We start from the raw sequence: 18,941 nt of genomic DNA, 5'->3' as shown, positions 1-18,941 counted from the left end.
TCCTGGACTTGCTTTGTAGACCAGGCTGGCCTCGAACTCACAGCGATCCACCTGCCTCTGCCTCCCCAGTGCTGGGATTAAAGGCGTGGGCCACCACGCCTGGCTACCTTGGGCTTTCTCTTAGAAGCTTTCGTTTCATATAAATTTCTCGTGATCGAGCCCTCCACGGGGCTCCACGACTCTCCTGAGATGCACTCAGACACGGGCTACATCTTGAAACGCCGCCCAATTAGCTGGTCTGAAATTCCAGACGCGGCAGTGGTGTAATTATCGCGTCTGACTTTTTAGTCTCTTACATGAAAGCTCAGCATAGACGCTGGTCTTTACTGAGGCTGCCCATTACAGTGGGAAATACACAAGTCAGTGGAGTCAGGGAGGAAATGCATTAAGCTGTTGACAATCTTTTCGAGTGTTTGGTAGGATTGTGCCTACCCTAAGCTTGACTGTAGTCCATTGACCTATTTTCTCTCCAAGTTTGCTTGTCTCATAACATATGTGGTTTCTTAAAATTTTTTTAAAAGTTATTTTATTTTATATGTAAGGGTATTTTTGCCTGAACGGATAACTGTGCACACTATGTGCCTAGTGTCTGTGGAGAAGAGAAGAGAGCACTGAATCCTGTGGAACTGGAATTACAGATAGTTGTGAACCTTTATTTAGGTACTCGAAATGAAACTCAGCTCCTCTGGAAAAGCAGTCAGTGCTCTTAACCGCTGAGCCATCTCTCCAGCCCCTATTATTTAGTTTTTTCTTGACAGGGTTTCTCTGTGTAGCGTTGGCTATCCTGGACTCACTTTGTAGACCAGGCTGGCCTGGAACTCAGAGATCCATCTGCCTCTGTCTCCCAGAGTGCTGGGATTACAGGCATGATAGCACCTGGCTCCTATTTTTACTTTTAATAATGCATTTCTTTATTTGTAGGCATGAGTGTGGACATACATGGAGGTCAGAGGGTAAGTTAGTGGAATTAATTCTCATCGTCTACCTAGGGAAGCCAACAGACCGGCAGGCTTGGTGGTAGATGGTTTTTATCGCCTGAGCCATCTTGCTAGCTCCAGCGGGTATTGTTTTTTTTAATAGGCCGTAAGAGAGCAAGTTGCATAAGAAGAAGAATCTCAAGAACACCAGACAGTTATGACGCCTGCATACCCCGTTAGGGTTTCATGTTTGAGGGCTAAAAAAAGGTATCCTTTCCTCTCTGAACCCATTGGACAATGTTAAATTCACGATAATAACTTTTTTTTTTTTTTTTTAAAGATAAACAGGCTTTTAGAAGAAAGTAAAGAAAAGCAGCACATTCCCTTTTAGGACTAACTGCCCAGCAAAATAGACCCAGGCTTTTGAATCTCAACAGTCATAATAGAGTACCAGTAAATATTCCCATCCACAGATACCCGGGCAGCGCAGGGAGCCACGTCCGCAGCCACAGACACCAGGCTGACTTAAACAGGAGGATGCTCAGCTCATGGAGTTGGGGCCCATGTAGATGATGACGTGTTTCTCATAAGCCCTTCTCATCGTTTTCTCAATCTGCTTGAGGAAAACCTGTGGGATCCGTCCACACAGCGTGTGCACAGTCTCCAAAAACTTCAGCTGTAGAGGGTAGTACATGGACTGAAAAAGATTGTCTTGAAAGGGAAACTGAAAGACGATAAAGAAGAAAGAAAAGGCGTGTTAGTCAAGTGCTGTTTAAAACATTAAGTCACCCTCATTAAAACACATGGCACAGTATAAGGTGACTCTCTGGCCCCTGAGTTCTGTTCTCTCTCTTTCTTTTTTAAATGAAGTAGGGTCTCCTATAATGAATGACCTTGAACTTGGAGTCCTTCTGCCTTCAGTTCTAGTGTGATGCCCAGTTTCCTTGTACTTAGAAAACAACCCGCATTATATGATTTGCTTGTATTCCTAAGGCTCTTCAAGTCGGAAAACAATGTCTATTTCTAAGGAGCAGACCACAACATATGTATGATGCACGTGTGTGCGCGCATACGTCACTCTGAGTGGAACACAAACCTAAAGCACATAACCATTTGAAATCTACCACAACAAAACACTGGATTTACGTATTCTTTTTCAAAGAGTTTATTATTTTTATTTTATGAGTATGCATGTATATATATGACTGCCTGCAAGCCTAGTACCCACTGAGGGCAGAAGAGGGTACTAGATTCCATGAAACTAGAGTTGCAGACAGTTATGAGCCACTGTGTGGGTGATGGGATTCAAACCTGGGTCCTCTGCAAGAGCAGCAACTGCTCTTATCCAATGAGTCATCTCTCCAGCCCCATCTATCTATCTATCTATCTATCTATCTATCTATCTATCTATCTATTCTTTGCCATTCAAGAAACTTAAGGGCATGTCTACAGTGGCTACAGAAAGTCAAGAGTTCAGAAATTGCAAGTTAAATGTACTGGCAAAATATGCTAGGCGCCAGGCTCGGTGTAGCTCACTGGTAGACCCCCTGTTTAGCATGAGAGTCCTGAGTCTGAGCCACGGCATAGGGTCCGGAATGGGAGGCTGGGGAAAAAGGAATCAAGAGGCCAAACACCAGTGGTATTTTTGAGTTTTGTTTTTGTTTGTTTGTTTTTTGAGACAGGGTTTCTCTGTGTAGCCTTGACTATCCTGGACTCGCTTTGTAGACCAGGCTGGCCTCGAATTCACAGTGATCCGCCTGCCTCTGCCTCCCGAGTGCTGGGATTAAAGGTGTGTGCCACCACCCCCAGCGGTGTATTTTTGAGTTTTTAAAAATCTACTCAGTATCGAACATTTGAAGACTTGTTTCATGTCTCTTACATTTCAGTGAGATATACTAATGAGAAGTTTTTTTTTTGTTGTTGTTGTTGTTTTTTTTTAATAAACCATTGAGGCTACTTAGAAACCAGCATGTGCCCACCATACTATTGGGAAAGGGCAGCTGGTAGATCAAGTCAGAATGTAACTCTTGCCAATGAAAAGTCTAGGGAGAGAAGAGAGAGGAACAGAGAGGTTAAAAAGCAGGCCACTCTAGCCCCAGAGCAGGGCAGATGGGTATCTGCTTTCCTAGACCAAATCCCTGAGTCTTTCAAGGGCATCAAGAACATTGTCTCAGCATGTGGACCAGCAAGGTGATGAGGTAACTTGAAAATGAACCCCATCAGCTCAGGTTTGGGACACTGTGTCCTACAGCCCTCAGACAGACAAGCAGAAAGTCCCATGGAGTCTATCTCCACAGCCCTTCCCCCATCTCACCACTCCCTCCCTCCGGACAGCTCAACTTTCAGCTGTAAGGTCTGAGCTGTAAGGTCTGTTAGCCTCACTAACAGTGCCCCCCCCCCCCCCGCCACTCCTCCTCACCCCATCTCCAGTGCCTCCCTCTTGCAAGTCTGTAATTAGTTGCCATAAGCCACCATAAGTCACAGCTGTCACTTTCCTGCCCAGACTTCCCACTGCACTCCAACTCTGGCCTCATCTGCTTGTATCTCTCCATGATGGCTGAGGTGGCTCTCCTTGTGTGCTCTGGGTACACTGACTTTATCCCCAGCTGTGGAGTTTCCTGATTAGGTCTTCTGGTTGACAGGATCTTCCCTGGGTTTCCCCATGAATGCCCCCATCTGATGGAATCCCAGGCTGGCACAGGCTTTTCCCTGACTACCTGGCTGAGAAAAACCCTCTCTTTGGCCAGTTCGCCAGGTTCACTCATCACCAGGTTCCTCTTAGAATGTTGACACCTTTCACTTCTGATAGGATCTTTCTTTCTTTGTTATGGAAAACTTTTCCGGCTTCTTCGTCTAGAACAGAGATTTGTTATTTGATTTTCAAGAGAAGGGTTTTTTTGTTTGTTCGAATTTTTGTTTTTCAAGACAGGGCTTCTCTGTGTAGCCCTGGCTATCCTGGACTTGCTTTGTAGACCAGGCTGGCCTCAAACTCAGAAATCCTCCTGCCTCTGCCTCCTGAGTACTGGGATTAAAGACATGTGCCACCTGGCTAGAACAGAGATCTTGACCACTGGGCTTGGTCTATATTGCTAGCCTCCAAATTCTGGGCAACTGGAATTATCCTTGCCTAAACTAGTCATTTTGCAGATGATGACTGTTGAATTATTGAAGAGGATCTGACTGATGACTTTCTGGAGGGCCATGATGGGCACTGTTATACTGGTGCGCCGCATAAACACGATTCACAGGGTTACGCTGTGTGCATATGAGAGAGAAGGGCAGCAAGGTAGGAAAAGAAGCAGATGTGAAATGTTTGTCTTAGAACAATGTCTACGTTCTGAATACAGCTGTCAGGTGCGTGATTAAAGTTCAAAAGGCATCATTTTACTAATTCTCATTAACTGTCTCACTAGGAAGATAATACTTTTTAAAAAGTATGTGTGTGTGTGTGTGTGTGTGTACATGCCCAGAGAAGCCAGAAGAGGCTGCTGGATTTCTGTGGAGCTGGAGTTACAGGTGAGACACCTGACAAGGATGTTGGGAACACAGGGGAACACAGCTTGGGTCTTGTGGGAGAGCAAATATTCTTGTTTTTTCTTTTTGGTTTTTCGAGACAGGGTTTCTTTGTGTAGCCTTGGCTGTCCTAGACTCGCTTTGTAGACCAGGCTGGCCTTGAACTCACAGTGATCCACCTGCCTGTGGCTCCCGAGTGCTGGGATTAAAGGTGTGCGCCACCACCGTCCACCTGAGAGCAAATACTCTTAACTTCTGAGCCATTTCTCCCAAAAGGGAACATTATTATCTTTGTTTTATTTTATTTTATTTTGGTTTTTAGTTTTTGAGACAGGGTTTCTCTGTATAGCCTTGGCTGTCCTGGACTTGCTTTGTAGACTACGCTGGCCTTGAACTCACAGAGATCCGCCTGCCTCTGCCTCCCAGAGTGCTGGGATTACAGGCATGCGCCAACATGCCTGGCTTATTTGTTTTTTTTATTTTTATTTTTATTTTTTCATTTCATGTGCATTGGTGTTTTGCCTGCCTATGTGTCTGTGTGAGGGGATCATGGAGTTGCAGAAAGTTGTGAGCCGCCATATAGCTGCTGGGAACTGAACTGGGTCCTGTGGAAGAGCAACCAATGCTTTTCACCTCTGAGCCATCGCTCCAGCTTCCTATTATCGTTATTTTATAATGAGGAAATCAACTGAGGCTTAGTAATCAGAAGGTGGTAGAATTAGGGTTTGAGGCCAGGGCTGCTGAGGCGGAAAGCCAACTCTGCTCCTTCACCGTATGATGAGAACAGCACTGCCTGGGAGCAGAAGGAGGGCATAGGGGAACACAGCTTCACAATGACGGGTGCTCACTCCTATGTTGATTTGGAGCTGGTCACTGCCCCATGGAGATGCCTGAAAGAAAACTGTTTTTTGAGGCCAAACTGTGGAACTCCATGGGGGTGATTATGCAGAACTGTTTAAGAAGCAAAGTCATTTGGCTGTCTTTCTGATCCCCTGTGAGAGCAAGCCAGATGAGTCATAACTCAGCCACAATTGCTCAATTCTGAAGCGCGGCCAGAGCACAAGGGAAAGTGGAGAGGGCTCCAGTGAGTCGGACCAGGCCACACGCTTTCTTGACTCCCACTCGTGCTGGGGGATGGGTTTCCCTCTCGAGTGAGTAACCAAGTGTGAGAATGTCACTGAGTGCATGACAGATTGTGTAATTTAATCCCTTTCCCTTTGAAAACGAAACAGCAGGAAACAGGAGAAGAGGTGCTTAAATGCATGTTAAGTGATCTCCTACAGGGAGGACAGCCCTGAGATTTCCAGAACTGGAGTTCTTTAGTAAAATGCTCATCTTCACACACACAGAAGATATATTACAGGCTGTGGGGGGTGGGGAGGTATAGCTCAGTGGGTCACAAAGACACATTACAGGCAGGGACATAGCTGAATGTGGACAGCGCTTGTCACAAAGTGTGACCATCTACGTCTGGATCCCCAGAATCCACAAGAAGCCTGGCATGGTACTATCTGAACTCCCTGTGCTCCTACAGTAGGATGGGAGACAGAGATGACTGAGTCCTCAGAATCTCATGGACCAGCTAGCCTGGTGCTCGAAGCAGTGAATGACCAAGAGACCCTGCCTCCACAAGGCAGATGACAAACAACGTCCAAGGTTATTTTCTGACCTTCACATATAGCTATGACACGTGCATATCTGAATGCCGGCACTGAGTTTCCAGATCTTCAAGAAGGAAAAAAATTTTTTTAAAAATAAAGTCTATACCAGGATATTGACAAACAGTTCTTGTTAGGGTAGGGGTAGACAGCAACTACTCTGGGCTTCGTGGACTTTGCAGTCATAATTAATAACATCTGCTGTTGGAGTCAGTGACAGTACATGAATGAAAAGGGTCACTGTGTTCTCCCGTGACTTCATTTATGAAAGCTGAGACATGAATCTTCTATGGATTCTTCATGGAAAATTCTGCTGATCCCTGCTTGGTGTCTTGGAAGGACAGTTTAAGGAGGGTGCTCCTTGAAAATAACTATTATTGGTTCCCTACAACAGCAATCTCAATACCCAGGTAACAGGTAATGGGCAACACAGAACTTCCCAAGGGACTAGCTGACAGAATTCTGCACTGCTCCTTAACATGTATTTCACCTATCTTTTCAAGGAAGAAGGAGTGGGCTCAAACTATATGAGCGTCCACTCACTCCATGTCAGCACTGTACATGATGGCATCCTTTATTCATGAGGGATACACTCCGACTTACTCGGTGGATGCCTGAGATCATGATGGCTACTGAGCCCTACAGACTGGATACCCTGTGGCTCCTACATTGCTGGTGGGTGGGTTATATACACAGTGTGGATACATGTGCAAAGAGATGACTCACATCCCTGGCAGGACAGAGCAGGACAGCATCAAATTGTATGTTCCTGGAAACAGCACCCAGCTGACACCTTATAAAGCTTGTAACTCTGGAATTTTCCATGGAAAATTTTTGGGCCATGGTTGGACATGATGATAGATACCATGCAAAGTCAAAGCATGTGGAAGGGGCTCTACCGTGCGTGATCCTTGAGACCGAACACACGCAGTCACAGGGCTCTGGCTTCCCATTCGTGGCTCATGGTCCGTAAGATGCAGGAGTCTTTTCCTCAAGGCCTCTTAGCTATGAGACGATTCAAACCATCTAGGCTGTATCCACGCAACCTTTACACATCCCCTTTGGTGACAAAATGGTGGGTACCCCTGTTTGTTTCTTGCTTGCACTGTTAAGTTAATAAAGGCTTGATGGCCTAAGGACATGGCTCAGAGGGCAAAGTGCTTGGATGCAAACTTAAGGTCCTGAGTTTGATGCCCAGGACCTGTATAAAAAGCTGTGTGTGTTCTGGGGTACACATGTAATTCCAGGACTAGGAGGAACAGACAGTAGATCACTGGGTTTACTAGCCAAACCAGTGCATTCTGGGTTATGTCTCAAAATATAAAGCAGAGCGGCTGGAGGAATGGCTCAGTAGTTAAGGGCACTGGCTGCTCTTCCCAGAACGCATGTGGTGTCTCACAACCTTCTGTATCTCTGTTCTAGAAGCTCCAATACCCTCTTCTGTCCTCCAAGGGCACCAGGCCCTTGTGGTACATAGGCATGCATGTAGGCAAAACACCCATACACTAAAAAAAAGGTGTAAAGTGATTGAGGAAAACATTCAGTGTCAACCAACCTCTGGTCTCCACAACAGATACACACACACACACACACACACACACACACACACACACACACACACACGGGCCAATTGTTGCTTCCAGTGTGGCAACTTCTAATTGGCCAGCCTGAGATGTGATTGCTTAAGAGCTTGGAGCTGGTAACCAGGCAACATGCTTAGCTTGAACTAAATAAAACAATCTTACTTCTGTTGCATTCTCTTTACCCCCCATCCCCAGCCCCCAAACTCTTACTCCACAGGACAACAAAAGCCACAGGAGTTCTCTCTGGGAGCATCTGGCCTTCAAAGTCCCCACGGACCACAGCACTTGAAGCGCTGCATGCCAGTAAGCATGTGTCTGCTGAGTGGGGCTTTGAAGAGCACACTTACATCCCGGATTGCTTCATAAAGCGCTCGGAAAGTGGGCTGCTTATCATCATGGTAGACGCCACGGTTGCCGTGCAGAACAGACACGCCTTCCCGCTCAGCCTCTTTGCAGTTGCTCCCATACATGCAGTGATCAGGGCGGTAGTTCCACTGGCAGGGAAACAAGTAGAGACACTCTGGTGGCGACATAGGAAGTGATACAGCTACAGTCAGTGCTGTGTCCGGCGCTTAAAACGCTATTTATAAACCACACACTGTGTGCAATTTCAATGCTTAGGAGAGTGGCTATGAGTTCTAGGTCAAACATAATACATTTGTTTAAATTCTGAGATCAATGGCCAAAAGGGCACCCACTAGTGATGACGGAGGAAGGCAAGCAATCTCTAAATCAAGGAGTTAAAGTAGGGAGGGCATCCAATAAGCCTAGTGTGCCAGTTTGCTTCTCTGCTGTGATAAACACCATGACCAAAAACCATGGTGAGGAGAGGAAAGGGTTTATTTCTTATCAAATTCCAGGTAACAGTTTGTCATCAAGGGAAGACGGAGCAGGAGGCCAAGGCAGGAAGGAACCTGCAGGCAGGCACTGACGCAGAAGCTAGGGAACAATGCAGCTTACTGGCTTGCTCTCCATGACTCGCCCAGTTTGCTTTCTTTCTTTCTTTTTTTCTTTTTTTTTTCAAGACAAGGTTTCTCTATGTAATGGCCCTGGCTGTTCTAGACTCACTTTGTAGACCATGCTGGCCTCGAACTCACAGCCATCCACCTGCCTCTGCCTCCCAAGTGCTGGGATTAAAGGCGTGAGGCAATGCTGGACCACTTGCCAAAGGAAGGTATCACCCACAGTGGGTAGGGCCCTCCCATATCAATCATTTATCTAGAAATTAATGGCTCACAGATATGCCCACAGGCCAATATGATGGAATTAATTCCTCAGCTATAGTTTTCCCTAGGTGGCTCTAATTTGTGTCAGATGGACGAAAACTAACAAGCACACTTGGGTCTGAACCCCAACTTCTCACTCATGAACAGTGAAATCTAGAACCAGTCTCGTTTCTCTACCCCTTAGTCTTCTCATTTGTAAAATGGAACTAATAGGACCCCCGTGATTTTGATTATTAAAATTTTAAAATACATCAAACTGAGGATGAGAAGTTGCTTAACATTCTTAAAGCCCAAGTTTGGGGGAAGGGGAAATCAAATACATAGAAAATGTAACACAGAGTGCCAGGCACACAAGGCTGCTCAAGAGTATCAGCAATGAATCATTTCTCTGGAAAGGTTTTGTCAAGTGGAGAGACTCGCAAAAGAGGAGTAGAGATTAAAGAGTTCTCTGCGGACTAAAAACAACCCAAATAAAAAACTCACAGTGAGGCGCCACCTCCTAATGGCCCCACATCCTTCCAAAACAGGCTGGGATTAACTGTCCAAACATGGGGGGCTCCAGGGACACCAGTGAACAAAAGCACACAGCACCCCCGTGATCAGTGCTTGTGACAGCCGTTCCCAGGCGTGCAGGGCCATCTTTTCCATTTTGTGAGTCACAGATCTCTTGGAGAATCTAAGGCAAACTTTAGACACCAAGTGTGGAAAACTACAACTGGGGCGGGGGGGGGGGGAACCCACCAGACTTAAAAGAGCATTTGCTTGTGCCTTTCTTGTCTCCTAAACACCAGCTAAGTAACCGAGCTCCTAAACCTCAAATACGAAATGAAACTCAGGAAGAAAGTCAATTCACATCTTGACTGAATTTCCTGGAGTGAGAAATGCAAAACACTGTACATATAATCCTAGGAAAGATCTGTTCCCTGTGTCACTGCAGGACAGTGGAGTCCTCTTTTTTTAAGAGAGAGTTTCTCTGTGTAGCTTTGGCTGTCCTGGACTCACTTTGTAGACCAGGCTGGCCTCCAACTCACAGCGATCTGCCTGCCTCTGCCTCCTGAGTGCTGGGATTAAAGGCGTGCGCTGCCACGCCTGGCATTGTGGTGTCCTCTTTTGAGTTTCACCTAAATGCAGGCGCTAGTCAGGATGCAGTTGTGACAGAAACCATGGTGCAGGAGAACACTTGGGGGGAGACAATGGTTTGATTGTGTGGAAGTTTTGTAAATCAGAATGTGTTTTAGAAGACAAGTCATCTGGATTTTGCTGGAGGGAAGATCTCGTCCATGGGAAGGGCGGTAAAGGAAGAGCTGTCCTAAATACACTGCTTTGCTCTGAAATGATCAAGACATAGAAATCTGTGTTGGGTTCCAGACAACTAAGTGGATCATAAACTGTGAGGTGAGGTGGAACTGGGGCAGCTCTCAGATTCTGGGGTGGGGACTAACTAATATCAGCTTTTCAGCCCTGCTGCCTGCGTGAACCAGCCATGGATTCTGCTCTGGGGTTTGCAGGATTTAGAAACCAGGGGATGGATGGTCTGACTGGTCTAACAGGGAATCACTGGAGGGCAAGGGCCTTGGACAGCATGAGGTGGGGAAAGAGCAATTCCATCCAGCAATGGGGACACTGTGACCAAAAGAAGGGGCAATCAACAGTAGGAACATAAAAACAAGATTTAGTCTATGGGATAGTTGACAATGTGATTGTTGTAAAAGCTTGAAGGTCCGATTTGACCCCCAGAATACAAGTAAAATTAGCCAAGTATGGTAGCCTCTTTGCATTCCCAAGCAGAGAAGACAGATCCCTGTGGCACACTGGCCAGCAAGCCTGGCCTCTGTGCTCAGTTGCAGGCCGATGAGTGATGCTGTCCCCGAAAGCAGCATGCATAGTGCTTGAAAAAACAACACTCATGGCTGTCCTCTGGCCTCTACACACATGTCACACTCGTGCATGTGCACCCTCGCACATGTGAACCTCCCCATGTGTACCTACCCACCTCTTCCAGATACTCAGATGTGTCTGTTTATTTACAGGTTGACTTTGTATGAAGTTACTATTTGAGCTGTCCATCTTATGAACGGGGGAGGAGCAGAAGGGCTAAGCCAGCATCACTGAGAAGGCTGAATACAGGCTACACAATGAGACCCCCATCCAAAGACAAATTAGAAAAATAAATGAAAACCCCAGTTCCCCTTTCTTGAATTCCTTGGTCTTTGCTGGTTCTCTAGGGATGATATCCACTAATGACAGACACTTTTAAGAGTCCACACAGTGCCAGGGCCCCATTGCTGTTCTGATGATTCATACCCAGTGGGTGCTGAGTGTGGGAAAGAATAAGCCTTGTCACAGGTGGGAGCAGTCTTGGCGGGCTTTACCCTTGGGGCACCCCACGAATACCTTGTGACAGACTGAGTGGAGCCATCCTGGGTCTGGAATTCAGGAAGCAGACCTGGGAACCCCACCTGGACTATTGTCTTTCTAATGGACCCTCACCGGGAGAAGGAGCCGGACCTTCCCACGTGACTCAGGCAGTTGGGGAAGAGAGAATAACAAAGTCGGCTGCAGAGAGAGCGTGCAGGGGCAGCGGACCAGCTGGACCAGCACGCAGGCCAGAGAGACACCTAAGGACCCGTCCTGTGGAACGGCTACCGGAAGGTTCACTCTTTTGTCCCTTTAACCTTTTTCCTTCTTGTATAAGCTAGTTGGGTTGTATAATAAAGTTTAATTGCTAAAAAACAGAGTCAACACTGAGGATTACAGAATGGTAGGTGCTTGATCATTTTAACTTCCAGAAAGATGAGCCTGCCACTCAATCACTACCCTCCAGCCACAGAATGGAGGCGTTTGCACCGTGATAATCGTGTTTGGTTGGTGTGGTGGTGGCACACCTGTAACCCCAGCACTCAGGAGGTGGACCGTGATCTGGCAGCCAGTCTCTTTAGAAAGATATTCTCTCTCCCTCCTCCCCTCTCTCTCTCTCTCCCCATCCTCCCCTCCCTCCCTCCCTCTCCTCTGTCTCTCTCTGTGCTGAATGAAGGAATGAATGAACAAGTAAACTTTATGCCTTCTACACTATAAGTATCTCTGCCCTGTCTCTTGCTGTATGCTTTTTTATTTTCTGAGACAAGGTTTCTCTGTGTAGCCCTGGCTGTCCTGGACTAGCGTTGTAGACCACAGGCTGGCCTCGAACCCACAGAGAGCCACGTGAGTGCTGGGATTAAAGGCGTGCACCACCACTGCCTGGCTCACTCTATTTTCTTAATTCCACCCACCCAACCAAGACTGCTGAGGCCCTTGCACTGAAGAGACAACAAAACCCAAACCACAGATTGTGTTTTTCTCACTGGGCCCCAACAACACCCATTCCTGTCTTTTGTGCTTTACAACAATCAGGGTGCGTGAGCCGAACCCACCAGCGTCCAGAACAGCCCTAATGGGAGGTAAGTGGGCTGCTCACAGCACAGCACCACTGCTGCTGCCTGAGGCTGGGGGCTCACTCACGGGAGACTCAAGGCCAGGGCTCTTGGAGTCCTGGGAAGCGTGAGAAGAAGACCGTCAGTGAGCTTTGACCTGTGTGACTGTAAGCGCCGCTACCTGTGTCGTCCACAGGGTCCTCCTTGCTTTCTAGTATCACATTGTCAACTCCTGGGCTGTCTGTCTACGCACACTCCGCGGGCAGGCTGGGCTGTCTGTCTACGCACACTCCGCGGGCAGGCTGTCTCCTCTCTCTCCCTTAGAGGATTCTATACGTCTCCCCTGCTGGGATCCATACCTGACTCGCTTCACTTTCTTTGCAGTTTTTTTTTTTTTTTTTTTTCTTTTTTGAAATTTGCCCAAAGTAGCAGCAGACCTATGCAGCGAGTGAGGAAAACATTGCTCCCCTGGCCCCTTGCTACCAGCTCAGGGCTGGTCTTCATAGCTGGGCCATTTCTCTCCCACTTGAATTAGGAACTCTAAGAGAACCATCTTTACTTGCTGTGGTCTCTTATGGCTGCTTTGGCTGGCAATCAGAGCTGGGCCAACACATCATTCTGTCAGAGACACTGGAATCTTATAAGAAAAGACGCCAGAACCCAGGAGGCATCTGATGTCTAAAGGAATCGTTGCAGTTTTCAGCAGCAGCTCCAGGAAAATCCCCAGAGAGCCAGGCTCCACCTGAGCCACGTGGCCATCCCTGTCCCTTGTGGCTCAGCTGAGCTTTGATCTCTAAGCCTGAAGCTCATTCATCACACTGAATCCCCTTGGGTTTTGGTCAGGCTTGTTTTCTACTGAACTTTGCCCATGACTAAAATTTATCTGTCAAGATATGAGTTTGGGGGCTGAAGAGATGGCTCAACTGGTAAAGTGCTCATCTTGCAAACAAGAAGACCCGAGTTCGAGCCCCAGCCCCCACATAAAATCCAGGGGCAGCAACAGTAATTCCAGGGCTAGGGAAATGGAGACAAGAAGAGGGGGCCTTTGGGTTTCCTGGCCAACTAGACTACAGGGTCAATGACCAGCAACAGGTTCAGTGAAAGACCCTGACTCAAAAATATTAGATGGAGTGATTGAGGAAGACTCCCAAAGTCAACCTCTGACCTCCACATGCATACACCCACACACATGCATGCATATATGTGAACACACACATACATGCATACTCCCCCCCAACACACACATGATGTGAGTTTAGCCTTTGCCCTAGAAGAGCCTTATTGACTCACAACTAGGAAATGTCCTGTGAGACCAATTGCCTGCACAGCCCTCATGGGCTTCAGTCACCTCCTCTTGAGTCAGTGTGTAACCTAGCCAGGCAGTTGCACACCCACGCACATTTATGGTCTAATTATAGCAGGAAGTTTACAGCAGTCGTTAGCTAATGACTTTTAAGCACATCTCAGTAAGCAGGTTTCTGGCTACTCACAGAGATCCACCTGCCTCTGCCTTTCAATGCTGGGATTATGGGTGTGCACCACTGCGCCAGGCTGAATTAAAAGTTTAGAGGCTTGCCAGGTGGTGGTGGCACATGCCTTTAATCCCAGCACTCAGGAGGCAGAGGCAGGTGAATCTCTGTAAGTTCGAGGCCAGCCTGGTCTACAAAGTGATTCCAGGACAGCCAAGGCTACACAGAGAAACCCTGTCTCGAAAAAAACCAAAAAACAAACAAACAAAAAAATAAAAATAAAAATAAAAAAACTTAAAGGCTCATTAGAAAGAAGTAATGTTTAATACAGTGCCTGGGTAAAGCATAAAATGGGATCAGACAGCCACACAAAGAACAGCAAGTAGTTCACCTAACACTGACTTGAAACCAGAGCTCTTGGTTTACTTTCTAGGCTCTGCTAAGAACCAGAATTTAGGACAACTCCATAATTACGTCACAGCATCTTTGGCTCAGTGGGCCTCAGAAGGATGCACCTAGGCCATCAAACCCAGCTAAGTTTAGCCCCAATAAAAGGCAAGGCACTCAAGTTATGGTGTAAAGCTGTGTGGCTGGTCTTTGCTATTTGTGGGTTCTTCTTTTTCCCACTCTTTATTCCCCACCACCATTTCACCCCTATCACTAGATAGGAGAGAAAGAAGGAGAAGGAGGAGGAGGAGGAGAAGGAGGGGGAGGAAGAGAAGGAGAGAGAGAGAGAGAGAGAGAGAGAGAGAGAGAGAGAGAGAGACACCCATGAATCGAATTTCTTTCTTCTTTGAGCATGACTAAGAAACTGCAAACAAGCCCCCCTAAATTAGCAACAACCCCCTCACCCCCACCTACTAGTGCGCTAGGATTTATATACCCTCTGAAAAACTCCCAGAATTCCCAATGTCACCTAATCGCAGAAACTATCTGCAGCTGGCAAAACCACACCTCTGCTAGAGCATGAGGCAAATCATAGTCAGCTGCTGCAAACAGTCTAAACAGCCCCATATCCCCACATCTGGGACTAAAATGAAAACATACGCTTATTATATTCCTGTGTGTGTGTGTGTGTGTGTGTGTGTGTGTGTGTGTGTGTGTGTGTGTTTTACAGAGGCCAAAATTCCAGACTTGTCACTTTATAGCTATTTCTAATACTATTTACTCACTGATCCCCTCTGTCTTAGTCAGTGTTCTACTGCTGTGAAGACACTGTCACCATGGCAACTCTTATAAAAGAAAGCCTCAAACTGGGGCTGGCTTACAGTTTCAGAGGTTCAGTGCATCCTCCTCGTGGCGAGGAGAAGGGCGGCATGCAGGCAGACACGGTGCTGGAGAAGTAGCTGAGAGTTCTTCATCTTGATCCCAGGCAGCAGGAAGAGGTTCTAGAACCTGGCTTGGGCTTCTGAACCTTCAAGGCCCACCTTTGGTCTCACGTTTCATCCAGCAAGGCCACATCTCTCGACCCTTTTAAACAGTGCCACTCTCTAGTGACTAGACTTTCAAATATATGAGCCTATGGAGGCCTTTCTTTCTTTCTTTTGTTTTTGGTTTTTGGTTTTGTTTTTTTGAGACAGGGTCTCTCTGTGTAGCCTTGGCTGGCCTGGACTCACTTTGTAGACCAGGCTGGCTTTGAACTCACAGCGATCCACCTGCCTATGCCTCCGGAGTGCTGGGATTAAAGGTGTGAGCCACCACCACCTGGCTATGGAGGCCATTATTATTCAAGCCACCACAGTGTCCTCAAATAATCCTCAATAAGCTAAGGGAACTTGTGGCAAAGCAAGTGTGTCTTTTGGGTGGCTCATCCTCAGATCGGGAATATGGATGGAGAATCTCATATCAGACAGTTTTATCTGTGTGACAGAGGGGAAAGCACCATTTTAAAAAATTCATTTTTTTTCTCAATGTCCTTAGTCATTAGAGAAATGCAAATCAAAACAACTCTGGGATTCCATCTTACACCTGTCAGAATGGCTCAGATCAAAAACTTACATGATAGCTCATGCTGGCGAGGATGTGGAGGAAGGGGAACACTCCTCCATTGCTAGTGGGACTGCAAACTTGTACAGTCATTTTGGAAATCAATCTGGTGCTTTCACAGAAAATTGGTAATAGTGATACCTCAAGACTCAGCTATACCACTCCTGGGCATATACCTGAAAGATGCTCCACCATACAACAAGGACATTTGCGCAACTATGTTCATAGTAGCTTTATCTGTAATGGCCAGAATCTGGAAACAACCTAGCTATCCCTCAACGGAAGAATAGATAAAGAAACTGTGGTACATTTACACAGTGGAATACTATTCAGCTATTAAAAACAAGGAAATCATAAAATGTGCAGGCAAATGGATGGAACTAGAAATGATCATCCTTAGTAAGGTAACTCAGACCCAGAAAGACACACACGCTATATACTCACTTATATGCAGATATTAGCCATATAATACAGGATAACCACACTACAGTCCACAGACCTAAAGAAGCTAAGTAACAAGAAGGACCCCAGGGAGGATGCTTAATCCTCATTCAGAAGGGCAAATAGAATAGACACCAGAAGCGTTTGAAGAGACCGAACAGGATTGGAGCCTATCATAGAGGTCCTCTGAAACACTGCACCCAGCTGATGCTGAGACTCACAGACAAACTCTGGGCAGAGTGCAGGGAGTCTTATGGACGAGTTGGGGGAATAGAAGGGCTTGGAAGGGACAGAAGCTCCATAGGAGACTGGGCGCACCCTAATTGCTTGCCCCCCCTCAACTTCTCAAGGGGGAAAAGTGCATCTTACGGTCTGAAAAATACAGGATATGTGCCTGAAGAGAACAGAGGTGTCAGAGGCCCTGGAGCTGGAGGCACAGGCAGTTGTGAATTACCTGATATACCTGACATGGTTACTGGAAACTGAACTCAGGTCTTTTGCATGAGCAGTGCACATTTTTAAGCCTGGAGTTATCTCTATAGCCCCCCTCCCAGAGTGTCATATTTAAAGGAGAGAAATAATAGAGTCAAAATGCCCATGCTAGGATAGCTGCCTGGTGCCCTAGGGCCCTCCACCCCAGTCTAAGACATTCCCTGCAGCTCACGTAGTCAGTACTGGAAGTTCCTTTCCCAAACCCATACTGGCCTGCTTGCTCGCTTTCCTAGGGTTTTATCCTTTTTGATCCAGAGACATACAGAATTAGGCTTTGTAGCAGATAGGTTTTTTTTTTCCCCCTTTGCTTTTGTTGTTTTTCAAGACAGGGCTTCTTTGTGCAACGTTGGCTGTCCTGGAACTCACTCTGTAAACCAGGCTGGCCTTGAACTCAGAGATCTGTCTGCTTCTGCCTCCTGAGTGCTGGGATTAAAAGCATACATTACTACTGCCCCGATCTTTTCTTTTCTCTGGTCCATGACAAGTAATTTAAGGGCAACATGTACCACAGGCAGAATCTTTATCAGTATGGGCCTCAGGAAAGGAAGGACAGACAGGACAAGGTAAGGACTACTTTATTTCTCCCAAAGATTTTTTTCTCAAAGAAAACTATGATTTTTATTTTAATGAAATTAAATAAGCTTTTAGCAAAGGGTAGGGGCAGGAACCTGGAGGCAGGAACTGGAGCAGAGACCATAGCAAGCTTATTGGCTTGCTCAGCACCTCAGAACCATCTGCCCAGTAGTGGCTCCACCCACAGCGGACCTCCTATGCCAATCATTGATCAAGAAAATGTCCCATAGAGTGGCCTACAGGGCAATCAAAGGAGTCATTCTTTTCTCTCAATTGAAGTTCCATTTCCCAGAGGACCCTAGCTTCTGTCAAGTTGACCAAAACAAAGAAACAAACAACAAAAACAAACACAACACCAAACACCAAACAACAACAAAAACCCAACAACAACAACAACAACCAGGGTACCCTCCCCGCTTCCCCGTCCCCAAACCACCAAGTTAACAACATCCAAACAAAATTTTCTTTTGCTCTATCTAAGGAAAACAAGCCCCCTGGAGAATCCTGGATCTTATTCTCAGCCCTCTGCACTCTGGACGGGTGACTTTTCAAGTTTCAGAACTATCTCCCTTCATCAAGTGGTTGTTCCACATTGAGGGTCCTGTACTGAGATGAAACTATTCTCAGCTGGTTTTGTGTCCTGTGTCACTTTGCACAGCACTTCTGGGAAGGACGGTGTGGCAAGACTGCAAAGACACTCTCTAAAAACTAGAGTGCAGCATTGGAGGATTTCACATTTGGCCTTTTGTGTCAGTGGCTGAGGGCCTGCCTCCGCAGATACCCAGGGGGCAGATATAAGGGTGGGCCAGAGGAACACAGGCCTCTCTGTGCACTCTGGAGGTCTGTCAATAGCAGCCTAGGCCTGGAATGTTCCCAGTGAAACGAGGTGGGCGTACTCCTACACAGTGGCATTCTGGAAAGAGCACTTACCTGGGTTGAAATAAAAAATAATATTTAATAAATCCTGGTCTCCCCACGTGATGGCATTCTTATACTTTTGGTACAGTGGAAGCAGCATGTCCTCCCAAGCCAGGCCTGTGGGAATCAGGCTGTTCTGGAAGAGAGAGCACCATTAGAGCAGCTGAGGCAGAGCAAGTGTGCCTTGCCCTGTGGAAATGGGGACCACTTTCCTTTATCCTAGACACAGAGCAAATGCAGGTGTGGTCCTGCTACTCTGGGAACAGAACCAAGCAAAGCAAATATGGTGGGTGGTGGGTAGAGGTTTGGGGGATGTCCGTATGTATGGATGCAGGGTGGGCCAGAAATTGGAAGAGAGGGCCCTATGGTTTTCTTTTCTTTACCTTTAAAAAATATTCGTGTGTGTGTGGGGGGGGGGGGGAGAACATGTGCTGCGGGGGTCATGTGGAGGTCACGGGACAGCTTCATGTAGTTGGTTTTCTCTTTCTACCTTTCTGTGGGTTTTGGAGATGGAACTTGGGTCATCAGGCTTGCAACGTCAGGTGGACACCCCTTTACCTGCTGAGGCCTCTCATCAGCTGTTTCCTTTCGTTTTTGAGGTGCAAGAGATGTGTGAGGCTTCCTGTTGGTGTGTGCACATGCAAGCACACACATGTCACAGCACACATACGGGGGATGAGATGACAGAGTTCTGATATCTGGTCCTACCTTTTCCACCTTGTTTGAGACAGGGTCTCTTTGTTGCTTACGGCAGG

General features: G+C 46.8%; 1 protein-coding gene across 1 annotated transcript in view; it reads right to left on the bottom strand.

Annotated features, from left to right (window-relative positions):
* Positions 1 to 1,372: 1,372 nt before the first annotated feature.
* The window catches only part of Gxylt2 (glucoside xylosyltransferase 2), an 87,975-nt gene continuing 70,406 nt past the window's right edge, over positions 1,373 to 18,941 (bottom strand). The window contains exons 5-7 of the mRNA XM_051154996.1: positions 18,199 to 18,322; positions 8,019 to 8,191; positions 1,373 to 1,641 (exon numbers count right to left, since the gene is read on the bottom strand). Of these exons, the coding sequence (XP_051010953.1) occupies positions 1,459 to 1,641; positions 8,019 to 8,191; positions 18,199 to 18,322 (480 nt within the window). The 3' untranslated portion in view covers positions 1,373 to 1,458. The remainder of the gene's footprint in view (positions 1,642 to 8,018; positions 8,192 to 18,198; positions 18,323 to 18,941) is intronic.

Source organism: Acomys russatus, chromosome 13 (genome assembly GCF_903995435.1).
Source record: "Acomys russatus chromosome 13, mAcoRus1.1, whole genome shotgun sequence".
NCBI lineage: Eukaryota > Metazoa > Chordata > Mammalia > Rodentia > Muridae > Acomys > Acomys russatus.
This window is presented reverse-complemented; position numbering and strand designations above follow the sequence as displayed.